Raw genomic sequence first — 13,398 nt, 5'->3', positions numbered from 1 at the left:
GCAATATTTTATGTCAGGTATTTTAGCTGCTAATTTGTAAATATTTAGAAGAGGGAACTTTGTTCATTATTTATTATTATTATTATTATTATTATTACTATTATTATTTTCTCTATTCCAAACGCTTATTTAGTGAAATAGTCCTGAAGATATAATAATTCTACATATGGCGCTTTTATTTCACATAATATTTAAGGAAAAAAAGACAAAAACCACATAGAATAAGACATATAATTCAAAGACCACGGTACAATCTTTTCTTTTTTTTTTTTTTTTTTTTCCTTTTTTCTTTTTTTTCTTTTTTTTACTTCAGCAAACAAACAAAAAAAAATAGAGTCAAATGACATGAAAAGTGGCAAGTCTTCCAATAATAAATAATAAATTACTTTATAATTTTGCAATGCAAGAGCAAACAAAAAGGGTGGTGTTTTTTTCCTTTTTCTTTTTCCTTTTTTTTTTTTTTTTTTTTTTTTTTTTCCTCTTTATTGAGAGAAAGAGAGAGACAGAGAGAGAGAGAGAAAGAAAGAGAGAGAAAACAGTCGTTCTAACCGATGACTATACACATCTTTGGGGGAGGGGAAGGTTCTTGGACAGACACATTTCAAACACAATCCCGAGACGCTTTGTGGCAAAATAGAGGTATACCTTGTTGCAATGCTTTTATAAATGGTTTTTAAAGAGTAATTCAAAAACCTATTTCTTAATTACTTCAGACTTGATAGAGGGTGGATCTCAACCAAACACAAACCAAAACCCCGCTACAGTACATGCTATAAGAGACCCAGGAAACAACCCCTTGTTAAGAGTCAACTAAAAACAACATTGCAAACCAATGCAGCTCCACCTTCCTGCAATGAATCTTTCAACAGCGCGGGGCTAAATCGTCTCTTTCTTGATGATGGAAAACCTACCGGAGCTCCTTTTGGCAAGGCAATGACCAATATAGAAACAGCACCATTCGGGTTAGGAGAAAGTCCCTCTATCTTGGTTTCTCTCTAAGATGTGCAGTCAAATGTAAATATTTTTTTTTTTTTTTAAAGATTCATGAGTACATATCCCCTATATTTTGAAAATGTCTTTTCGATCCTCCTCAAGATCATTGAGTAGCGTGGTGGTTTTTTGTTTGTTTTAGCATTTATTCTAGTAAGATCCCATGATTGTCTTCACAGTGTTGCTACCATATTACCTTCTCTTTTCAAACATGACTCCGTTTGTTTCATGGAGCGGTTCCTTACCAGGTTCATTACAGGGCTGTTAAATACTTTTCCCACCTAAATTTCGGAGTCCAAACATGATCACTTTCCCACTCTCTCCAACAGGGCTGAGGGTAAGGGCAGAAACAACAACATCAGAATTCTGGATGAATTTTCCTCATGCCTCAATAGGACTGGCTACCATGCTGTTGGGCGTGTCTGGGAGCTGAGAGGACATTGATGCCACTTCACTTCCGGTAGAATTGGAACCAGGTCCTCCTTCTGAAAAATTAACCTGCCAAAAAAAAAAAAAAAAAAAAAATAGAGAGAGAGAGAGAGAAAGAAAAGAAAGAAAGAAAGAAAGAAAGAAAGAAAGAAAGAAAGAAAGAAAGAAAGAAAGAAAGAAAGAAAGAAAGAAAGAAAGAAAGAAAGAAAGAAAGAAAGAAAGAAAGAAAGAAAGAAAGAAAGAAAGAAGGAAAGAAAGAGAGAGAGAGAGAAAAAGAAAAAGAAAAAGAGAAAGAGAAAGAGAAAAGTAAAAGAAAAAGAAAAAGAAAAAAAGAAAAAAAGAAAAAAGAAAAGAAAGAAAAAGAAAAAAGGAAAGGAAAGAAAAGAAGGAAAAAAAGGAGAAGAAATAAGAAAAATAATATATATATTTTTACAATTGTAACAATCAAACAAAAGTAGCTGACAAATGCAAATAAAAAGGCAAGAAAAAGAGAACAGGTATGCATCTCAATAGCCTGATACATCTCCACAGGAGACTGTCTCGCTCTTTGTGGATTTATTTATTTTCCCCACTGACTTCATAAGACTATTCTTCAGGCCGAGAGCCAAATCATCAGGGGAAAAGTTTTTAAAAAGGAAAGTTTAAGAACACTGAAAAATAAAATCCACAAGTAAACAAACAAACAACCTTATTTGCCAGGCCTTCTTCCATGTCTTGCAAGAATGTCAATCCCAACAGGATGTTCTAGTCAATTATTTAAGAGTGCATGTGCTTTTTGACACGAAACTGTAAGGTTACTCTTTTCCCTCCTTGTGCACATACTAAAATAAACCTGAAAGAAGCAGCCAAGAGCAGAAGGCATTTGAAATAAGCCATTCTCCTTCATTCTCGATTGGGAGTGGTGGTATCTCTTTTTAACAAGAGTCCTCTTGATAAAAAAGGTCACACTTCTCCATCCTAATGTGCCCCGCAGCTCCTGTTGGTTTAGGGGCAGTGTTGGGAAAAGGCCTGAAGTAAAGGGCGGAGCTTTGCTAATCCAAACGCATTTCTTTGGCACCTATTTAGCTGGCTGATCCTGCGATCAAGGCCCTTTCCAGATTACAGACTTGCCTTGAGTGGTCGATGTGTTCCATCCACTATCTTTTATTTTAATTCTATTCAGTATCAGACATCATGCACTTCATGCATCAATATCCATCTGCCTATCTAACAGTGTATCTATCCTCATACGTGTATGTACTAGGGCTATCCATCTTTGCTTTTTTTTTTTTTTTTTTTTTTTTTTAATTTTTTTTTAAGACCTATTTCTTACAAAAACTCACTGTATGAAAGGTTTTTAACACTTCCAGTTCTTTAAGGCAACCAAAAGAGATTAATTTTTCTGTTTGACAGCTTAATTAAATCAGGAAAACCAGTGGTTATTTGAAGTAAGATGATGCAAACAGATTCACTGCAGTGCTGCAGTTCCTGAGTAAGCACGTTGTGCCAGGAGGGCATACAGAATACAGCCTGACACTGGGTGGAAAAATAAAATAAATAAATAAATAAAGAGATCTTCCACAACAGTATGATGCTAAACAGAAAATTTCCACAAACATCTGTTCTTAGGGCTACAAACTGTTGCCCTCCATTGCTCATGATGAAAAAGATTCCCAACAGATGAAAAAAGGATCCATATAATAATATTTCATCTTTAAGTATTGTTTTGAATCACTGAAGAAGCATACGCAACGTACCTTATTATTTTAAAGATCTGGTTTTAACACACTTAGGCCAGGAAATTGAGTTAAGGTTGAACTTCTGTCCTTAATTCACCTTCTTGGGCCTAAGTATTGCAGTTGATATGGTCCCATTTGAGCTGCCAAATGACGTAGGCATAAGGAAGTGAGTTAAGAACAGAAATTTATTCTAAAATGTCTGTTTTCTTTTGGCTTAAGGTTTTTCATTATATTGTTTGAATTCTGCAAGTGAATACGTTTCGACTATTTCATTTGCAAAGTACAACATATAGTGCATACCATAGGCATGTTTAATTGTATGTGAATATGTGAATAGAGAAATAAAAAGTCACATCTAAACTTGCATGCTTAAAGGAAGGAGCTGATGCTTTAATTAAATAGTGTTTGTGGAACAAAGCAAGGACTCCATCTTAGGTTGCAGCCGTATATTTTAAACCTATATTATGAACTCAGAATTGGCCAAAATGAGGGAAGGGATTGTGGGGAGTAAAATTTGAAAACTGTTTTCATAATGTCCCTTCAATGGCACAAGGGTACAGTTTAGTTCTCTGGTTAGACATGCTTTCAGTTTTCAGTGACGTCCAAGCCAAATCAGCCTCAGACCTAGGCTGGGCCTTATCCAGTGTGCACTCATTTGGACAAGATCTTTACACTGCAGTACTTTTTGTACTAATCTCAGCAAAATCACTTAAAATTGCCACATTTACAGAGTGCCAAAATGCCCACCTCGTAATCTCAGAGAAACACTGCTGGCCTGAACTGTTCATCTCTGGGATCAGGGCTGCAGCAGCAGCCCTCCTGCTGAGAATGTTCAGCGAATCCCCCACTGCTGGGGCTGAGAACAGACACTTACTAGTTGCTGAAAAGCAGGTTGATCTATGTCACTCTGCAATGCGAAGTCACTCAGTACTTTCCAGGGCGGCTGGTAACTCTGCACCTCCACCGGGTTCGCCTGTAAACCACCGTCATGTCTCTCTGGACTAGCAGCCACCATCGGAGTTCCTGTCATCCCTTGGATATTCTGTAAATAGCCCAGCAAAAGATGTTAATGAGCTTGGTTAACTTTATTGTATATAAGCACTGAGTCAATAAACTGCTTTCTATCTTATCTATACAGTCACTTGTATTTGCTTTGTTAATCTGCTGTGAATGTCTTACTTCATTCTGCTTTAGGTCAGTCTATTTCTACCTGCTGCATTTATCACAGTGGAAGTTTACTTTCTTTTCCTTTAATCCTCGTATTCCTCTCAAGGCATAGTCCTCCTCCCCCGCTTCCCCAAGCCTTCTCAAACACAAGCACTCAGTGTCTTGGCTGCCAGTGCATCGGCACTAGAAACAGTTAATCATGCTTTCTTTCTACTCTGCATCCAGGCTGGTTTTGTTCTCCATGACCTTAACTGGTTAGTATATCCCCTGAACCATAAACCTGAAGAGAGGTAGGTAGTACCATGTTCTTTCAAAAATAAAACAAAACAAAAAGATTAAAAATAATGGTAAAAGAGGAAACCGCAGCCCTCCCTTTATGTCCTGTGGTGCAGACACTGTACAAAATAACTCCAAACCTCAACGAATAGATTGTTCAGGCGAGTTAATAACATCATGTTTTATTGCATTCCAACATGGTAAAATGAAACTCCTTAAATTCCACTTAACTAGGCAGCCTTATGAATTAATACTTATACTCAGGTCAGTCAATATACAGAGGGAGAATAACAGACTCTTCTTCAAGTGGACTAACAGCAGTAGGAACAGAGGGAAAAGAAAAAGAAAAAAAAGAAAAAAAATAAAAGAAAAATTCTTAAAATGGAGACAGACAGTTTGCTATTCAATTCAGCTCTTTCCACTTGTTTGCAGTGCACATGCATATACCCACATACAAGAACTCTATTTCTATACAAGAACTATATATATATTAAAAGACCTGGAAATATGACGGTAGTTCCAAAAACTTTGCATTTGTCTTTTTCTACAGGAAATGTACTGGCAAACAAAGATACATTAAGTATATAAAGCTATAAAAAAAATACATCAAATTTCCCCTTTAGTCCTGTGTAAAACCTCTGAGGAGGGTGAGTACGTTATTTTCCCTCAAGGAGTCCTTTGCATTTGCAGTATAAATATTACACAAGACAAGGCTTTTTACATCCCATAAGCTCTGCAGGTCACAATTCACACTGCAGAGAAGTTAATCTAATCTACTGCAAATCCTTAGCCTCACAAAAGGACATGTTCACTTGAGAAGCCTATATCGGCTTCTCTCTGCTGTTTTAACTGCACTGACAGCAAAACAAGCAGATAATATTTAGGTGGAACCATTTTGCTTTAAGAGAGCTCCCATAAAGTCAAAAGGGCCCAACTGGCCTCAGAGATGGCCAGGCTGGCCTTAGCCTACAGATTTCTTGCTGGGATGTAAGACAGTGCACAGTCAGAGGCTAAAGCCACTTACAGTTTTGTCATTGGGTTGCTGCTGCTGAAGTTGCTTCATCATAATGCTCCTTTTTTTGTCCTTGCATCGCTTGTTTTGAAACCAAACCCTGATGACCCTCGGACTGAGGCCAGTCATTTCTACCAGTTGCTCTTTCATAAGGGCGTCGGGTCTGGGGTTGGCAGCATAGCAGGTCCTCAAGGTGTGAAGCTGTTTTTCATTGAGGACAGTTCGGACTCGGGTGGTCTTCTCAGGCTGCTTGTGGACATGAGGCCGCAGAGCTGGCTGTCTGGCAGAGATAGGTTCTGCTGTAAGGGAAGGGGAAGGGAGGAACAGGATCCCCATGAGTAAGAAGCAGGGAGTCTGTGGAGGCTATGAATCTAAGCCAGTGGGGCAGGAGGGAGTGGGTGGGAAGAAAGGGGGTGATGAACCTCTTTCAAAGGCCATTCAGGCAGTTAGCTCTACTCGAGCTCCTGCAGCCTCCTCTGCTTTATGCGCTGGTGGAATGACAGGACTGACATCTCCGACTCCACAGATAATTAATTTGAAACCCTCCCTTCCTTTTCCCCTCCCCCCCCCCCCTCCCCCCCCCCAAAAAAAAAAAAAAAGAAAAAAAAGAAAAAACAACAAAACAACACACCCTTAAAGCTTGAATCTATATGAGGGAAGGGTGAGCTTGCGAAGGTGCATGTGTGTGTGTGTGTGTGTGCACTAGGAAAAGAGAAGGAGGGTTTTACATATTTATGTTCTGACAAATCACTAAAACAGGTTTTTGGCCTGAAAATTAATAAATTTATCATGATTTGGGTCTGCATCCTGTGTGCTGAATCTAGCTCAGCTTATTCAGAAGCCTTGATAACGTGCAATAGCTCCTGTCTGTTCAGTGCTTCCAGATCCAAAGCAAAACAAACCAAATGCACTACAGCATGACCGTGGATGGAAGACTCATGAGAGCCCCGCACTGGGAGGTCTGTCTTAGAAAGAGGATGCATTTGGTGAATTTGTGTAAACTTTTAATGAATAATTCTTAAAATTAATAATTCTTAAAACCATGAATGCTTCTCCAATTTAAGGGGAGCAATCCAAGCATCTTGGGGAAATGAAAACCAGTGTACAAAGTCACATCAAGAGTACTTTTCACTTATGTGAATCAGCTATTCTTTTGCGTATTGGATAACTATAGCTATCTATACGTAATTTGACCCAGACAAGGGAAAAATAAATACTTTTTTCTATAAGCATGGCTTACTAGTATTCAAAATGCTTGCTTTTGTACAGTCGGCTTTCAATTTCTCTGATTATAATGATAAATCATCAAATTCTAATAAAGATTATATGGTGTTAGCAGTGTTTTACTTGCAGACACAAGTGTACCTACAACTTCTCTTACATCCTGCAATAGGCACTAACACATATTCTTTTTCTCCCTTGATATTGATATGCCACTTGGAGGAAAAAAAAAAAAAAAAAAAAAAATAGTGGGGAAAAAAGTGGGAAACGAGCCCGTTTAAACAGAGCTGTGTTTGCAAATAACCTTTGGTGTTACAGTTACTTGACAAGCAACATCGCCAGCCAGCCTTGTTTTATCCAGCCTCCTTTGCCTCAAAGAGACGTGCCTTTTCTTCAGCTAAGAGTCCCTGAGTGTCTGGTGCACATGTCGAGAACTAGAGGTGCAAGTTGTAAGGTGGGTCGACAATGCTGAGTTTAAAGATGAAATTCTCATCAAATCACATAAAACTTTTCAAGACGGCAGAGTCACTTCAAAAGGCAATTACTGGAGATTAGCTTGTTGACAGTTTTAAATTACAGCCTAAGCGCTCGCCTGTAGTTAGGAAGTCTATCTCCTTTCGGCCCCCGCGTCCACCAGTGCTTAAAGCAGCTTTTCCCCGTGCTCCGCGGGATGGGCTGGAGCTGGGTCTGTGCCGTGCTGTAGACCTGCTCCCTGCACGGGCTGCCCCGGCTCCTGCTCAGATCAGGCTCCCAGCCTGCGGTGGACCAGGGGGGCTCCCGCAGGAGGGCCACCCCCCGCGCAGGTGCGGGCAGCCGGACCAGAGGCACTCCGCGAGTGCGCAGGCCGGGACCGCGGGTTCCCCGCGGGGCGCCGTGCGCGGGCGGTACCTGCCATCTGCAGCGGCCGGGCCGGGTGCAGGGGGCTGAGGGGGTCCCCGGCGCCCAGGCTGGCCCGCTCCACCACGTCGTGGTCCGCCCGGCAGAAGAGGCCGTCTTCCCGCAGCGCGAATTCATCGCCGGGGATGAGCTGGCGGCTGCAGGCCACGCAGCGGAAACACTCGATGTGGTACACCTTGGCGCGGGCGCGCATCACGAAGTCATTCTTGCTGAAGCCGATGCTGCACTTGGCGCACTTGATGCCGTATAACCTGAGCAGGGCCCAGCCCAGAGAGAAGGAGAAGGGAGGGAAGGAGGGTGAGCACGAGGAGGGGGAAGGGAGGGTTGTCAAGGGGAATGGGGGAAAAGAGAAGGGGAAAAAAAAAAAAGAGAGAGAGAGAGTTTTTCACTCGCACTCGTGTGCTGCCCCGTAGCTTTTCGCAGCCGCTCCACAAGCGGCACAAAAGTTAAACAAGCTTTGAGATAGAGAAGCCAGCAAAGGAAAAGGAATAAAAACGGATTCTGCTGCTGCTGATGCACGGTTCCCCCAGTTGTAAACGGCGGCGGGGAGCCAAACACGGAGATAGATAAGTAGGGGGTGCGAGAGGGAAAGAGAGAAAGGAAGGGCGGTGGGGGTGGGAAGAAGAGGAGAAGCAAAAATTCAACCCCTCTCCTTTCCGAGGGGGTGCCGCCCCCTCCTTCTGTCCCGCTGCCCGGGCTGCATGCGGTGAGGGAGCGTCCCTGCCCTCTCCCCCCGGTACGGCGCGGGGACCTGACCTCGCCTGGCCCGCAGCTGAACCGCCCGCCCGCGTACCCGGAGAACAGTGGGGGCTGTCTGAGCTGACATACCCGCTTCGCACACACCAACGTGACCGCCTTGCCGAATGGTGTATATATATATATTTTTGTTTGACTGTTTTTTTGGTTGGTTGGTTGGTGGGTTTTGTTGTTGTTGTCTCTTTCTTTCTCTTTTGCGAAGAACCCACTCAACGACTTCTGCCGCTCAACGAGTGGCCGCGCTCGCTCTAGCTCAGCCTCCGGGACGCGGCTCTGCCAGCGACAGAGGTTCTTCCCCTTATCCTCTCTCACCAGGTTTACTTCATACAACAGATCTAGGCATATTCACTCCCCCTTTTGTATACATGCACACTCGTACGTGTAGCAGTGCAACCTTTTTCCGCAGGACCCCTCCTAGAAGGTGTTATCTGTGTTCTGGCTCTGTAGCCAGTCTCACAAACGGCTCCTTCTCCTGCTCTGCTTTCTTCCACCTTGAACCTGCGCTCAAACCTTCACGCACGAGTGGAAGGGCAACTTTGCGCCGCAGCCCCCGCAACAGCTACTGGGTCTCTGGGGTTACAGGCTGGAGGAGGTGGCTGTTCCTCGCCTCGCGGGGAGGAGAGGAGCACCGTTCATCCATCAGTAGATGGGCAAAAGAATACGTTCCAGCGCGGCGTCTATAGGTGCAGACTCTCGGCTGCCACCCAGTACTCTTTTGCCAGCCTCTTCGACATTAAGTAAAATTAGCATCTTCCCACAAACGTATGAAGACACGCAAACCGCACACAAACAAATGTGAATGTAACCCATGGAAACGTAAAAGCTGCTCCTACAACTGACCAAAATTCATCCACACTCATTTCCTCACTAGTGCGTTTCATTAGCAATAGCCTGTGATGTAAATTTATGGGTACGTGTTTAGTTGCAACGTCTGTAGATGTGTACTCAGCTTATATTCAGAGCTATGAATTTCCGAATTGGAATTTTTTGATAAGAACAAAACCCCAACAACCAAACTGCTACACTACAAAAGAGCAAAGCGTTCACAAAATGCATAGCATTCGTAAGTACAGAAGCTTGGGGGGTTGCCCACATCTTGGCAATTATAGATTGACTCGTGGTCTAATTCAAAGTCGAATTACACGTAATGGGCAATTTACTTTTAAAATTTTAGGAAACGAAAAGTATTTCCCCCAAAAAATAAGAGTAGCAATTTTTTGTTTGTTAGTTTGCTCATTTTAGCCCACTGACTTAGTTCTTGCAGGAGGTAAACTGGTGTTTCTCAACTCCAAACGTTTTCCTTTAATTTGAAAGTAGCGACAGGACAACATTTAACAGGTTTCCAAAGTAAAAAATAATAAATATTATCATTACTATTAATAATGAATTGAATTGTTTTTCGTCCTGGTAAAACTTGGAGAATAATCTCATGGCACAGCTTGTACGAACAATCTGATTACAAATCGTGTCCTGGACTGAGTCATTTTATTTCAGTCAGGAGTTAACGAGAAACAAGAAGAGATATCTTGAGAGGGTAGGTAATAGTTGTTCTCAAAACTTTCCATAAGGTCCGTACCTCAGTGTCATTCAAAGTTCTGGGTTTTCAAACCCGGTAGAATACACTGAAACAGATCAGCATGACCCAGGAGCACAAATAATAAACACACTCGAAATTCCTGCTTTGGTTTCTCTATAGTGTCAGGATTGGCAACTCTCACATTTTATCAGTTACCAGATTTTAATGTGAGGAAGGAAGCGGTTCCATTATCTAAATATACCCAATTGTTCGTGAACAGATGATGGGCAATTTGATCTGCTCTGTCTAATTCATCAGTACAGATAAGATAAGAAAGGAAAGGCAGTCAGATATCACCAAAGGGGTTAATATTTAAAAAGATTAAATGTCAGTTATTTTAGCAAAGAAACCTTTCTGTTTAGGTTTTGAGCTCCTCAGAAAAAAATATCTTTCACTCTGAAGGAAACTTCAGCATTGTTTTTGTTTTCTCTTTTGGGCTACATATATATATATATTTCAATTTATTATTATTATTATTTTAAATAGGCCAGGTTTAATCTTATTTTTGCCCTTGTATTTATTTTCACGGCATAAATACTTGAATCGGTTTTCCTATGAATGCCATTATACCTTTACAAAAGCACAGATACGCGTTTCTCAGGTTGTGTTAAAAAGCTACCAGCCCATAACATCGACCCTACTGAAAACATTCTCCATCACCAACGGTTTCCCACCTTCTTACAATCACAGAATACATTGCTAAAGTCCTCAGGAGGATCCGATAGAGTCGCTAGCTGCTTCCGAGTGTGGTCTTGTTTGTTCAGAGATTTGCATTTGAATTTGTAGAATAAAAAAAAAAAAAAAACAACTTGACTACTCGAACTTTTCCCCTTGTCTGCCTGCCTTTGCGGGAGCCAGCTAAAAATACACCAATTGCATTTTCACCTTGTTTATCACTGTTTTTCCTCACCCTGCGTGTCAGATTTACAAAGTTAAGGGAACAAAAAAAATCTCACCAATGAATTAAACAATGTAAATGGCGTACCTGATATAATCTCTTTTACAGTAGGTTTTGCCATCCCTAACAAAGCACGTACAGGTCTCGTCCAAATACTGATTACACTCTGCACACTTCAAACAAGCCGCATGCCATTCCAAATCCGGAGAAACCCTCAGAATATACTGATCGTGAATTTGATTGCCGCAACCAACACATAGGGAAATCAGGCGTTTTTCTGAAATGAAAATAAATACATGATTGACTAACCGTTTACTCTCCTACAGAGATAAACACACTTTTAGTGTCGTTCCCTTATAGGGCGTACTCGAAGTGTTGCCTTTTTTTTTTTTTTTTTTTTTTTTTTTAAACAGTATTACACTTTTGGATGGTAATTGAAGCGTGCCATCAAAACCTCACCTCGTTTAGAAAGAAGGTGGAACATATGTTACAATGCAGACGTGAAGGGTGAAGGTCCCCACTTCGAAAACCCTGCATAAAATCAAAACTCCAAACTACCTCGTGGTTTTGTTTTAATTTCATTGTACTCTAGTTCTGATTCCTATCCTCGCAAGGAGAGCACCTACTCGTTAGATTTAATTTTTTTTAAGAGACTCTGATTGGAAACATCGAACGTGTGGCTGGTGCGCTTCCCATTCAGCCCTTTGCCATAGAAGAGGGGAGTCGAGGCTGCCAGCAAGAACAAGCATCATTTCAGTTGTCACTTGCTCTCTTTTGCAAGTCTAATTCTAATTCCCCCAGACAGAACGGGTGCTGGATAGTCAGACAGCCCCACCGCAGCCTAGCGCGAAGAGAACCGAAAGCTACCTGGTAGGAGAGCCCATTTAAATCCCTCCTGCTCCCCAAACTTTAAAAGAGAACAGGACCCTAGGCTATTAGCATACAAGGCTATGAGGCTAAAACACAGCAAGCATGCAGGCATGGCAACAAAGGCACCTTCTCTACCATTCAGATGAAGTTGAGCTCTCTAGCAGCTCGCCTGTCTGAGACGATTACAATAGACAGCACATTTATTCCAACAACGGTAAAAATTCCGCCTTACTTTTTGGTGGGTCTCCCATGTCTCCCATATCTGTAAGAGGGTGTAATGTCCACAGTGAAATGGTGTACGGTTTCGTTTTAAAACCCCAAAGTAGGTTTGAGAGCTGTCGCTAAAAATAAAATAAATAAAATAAATAATAAAAAAAGTAGAAGTAACAACAATAACAAAAAATAATAATAATAAATAAAAAATAGAGACTCGAAATGAGGGGAAGAAAAATAAATAAATAAATAAATAAATAAGGCAAAACAAAACACCACCAGCGTGGGAGACGCTGTCAGGGCTGCGGAGCGAGAAGGGGGCGCGGTGCGACGAGACGCGGCGCTGGGGTCCAGCTGCGCAGCAGGGTCCTGCCGCGGGGTCCTGCCGCGCGGTGCTGCGGGGCGCGGTGCGGTGCGGTGCGGCGGCGCGGCGGTGCTGGACTGGGCGCTGGCGGCTCGGGCACTCGCCTCGCCCTTATCTCTTACTCAAACTTCTCTGCTCCAACTCAGCCCGCTCGCCATTGGCCTGACGTCATGCGCGGGGACGTCACGCCCGCGCGGAGCCCATTGGCTGCGGGCGGCGCGGCGCAGCTGTTCTGATTATCATATTTCAGGGTCTGGCGGCGCGGCGGCCCCGGCTCGGGCTCTCGGAGGCAACTTTTCCTCGCTCCTCATTTGTATTTCCTCTTATACTTTCTTCTTGTCGTTCTCCTCCATCCCTGCCGCTTATCTTCAGTCACACCTTTCATTTTCCTTCCCGGCCCCGATCGGGCTCCTCCACCCCTTCCCCCTCTCGGGCTTGCCGAGCCATATTCGCAGTCTCTATACACGTATGTGCAATGCACACATATAAACGCGCGCGCGTGTATATATATATATATATATATTCTGGGGGCGGAGGTGGTGTTAATCCCGCTATTTCCTACCGAGCGTTTATCATTCCCATTAGGGAGCCCCGCTCGGGCTCCCGCAGGCGACGCTGCCTCTCCGGGGCGGGCACGGCCCCACCACGAGATGGGATTGTTTACGTTTCCCCCCATCCTTCTTCTCTTTTAAAATCGTGGATAAAAGCTTTATGTATTTCTGTTAAACACGAGATCGAAGGAGGTACAAATATTTACCTTAAATTGTCCCTCAACACTCCCTTGTTCTATTTATGTTTTCCAATCCCTTTTAGATCCCTTTCTTTTCTTTCTTACTCTTTTTTTTTTCTCCCTTTTCTTTTCCTTATCTGTAAATAGAAATTCATCCTGTATTTTGAAGGTTTCGTAGCTTGACCAGGAATGAAGATTCGCACAGAATAGAGAAGAACTTCTGCCTTTCACTGTGGAGAATCCCTTGAAATTCTTGTTTAAAGAAAGAAAGAAAAAAAGAG

General features: G+C 42.4%; 1 protein-coding gene across 2 annotated transcripts; it reads right to left on the bottom strand.

Annotated features, from left to right (window-relative positions):
* Nucleotides 1-547: 547 nt before the first annotated feature.
* Nucleotides 548-12,453, bottom strand: ISL1 (ISL LIM homeobox 1). Of its 2 annotated transcripts, none has more exons than XM_072359858.1 (7): nucleotides 12,303-12,453; nucleotides 12,043-12,151; nucleotides 11,028-11,217; nucleotides 7,702-7,961; nucleotides 5,605-5,891; nucleotides 4,012-4,179; nucleotides 548-1,488 (listed from the first exon to the last, which is right to left on the bottom strand). In XM_072359858.1, exons 2-7 carry the CDS (start codon nucleotides 12,068-12,070, stop codon nucleotides 1,372-1,374), a joined length of 1,050 nt encoding a protein of 349 aa, XP_072215959.1. In that variant the 5' UTR covers nucleotides 12,071-12,151; nucleotides 12,303-12,453; the 3' UTR covers nucleotides 548-1,371. The 2 variants fall into 2 exon arrangements, with proteins under 2 accessions (XP_072215959.1, XP_072215960.1); XM_072359859.1 differs by having other exon boundaries at nucleotides 5,605-5,888.
* Nucleotides 12,454-13,398: the final 945 nt, after the last annotated feature.

This window comes from Excalfactoria chinensis, chromosome Z (genome assembly GCF_039878825.1).
Source record: "Excalfactoria chinensis isolate bCotChi1 chromosome Z, bCotChi1.hap2, whole genome shotgun sequence".
Taxonomy (NCBI): Eukaryota; Metazoa; Chordata; class Aves; order Galliformes; family Phasianidae; genus Excalfactoria; species Excalfactoria chinensis.
Note: the sequence above shows the minus strand (reverse complement) of the source record. Positions and strands in the feature narration are given on the sequence as shown.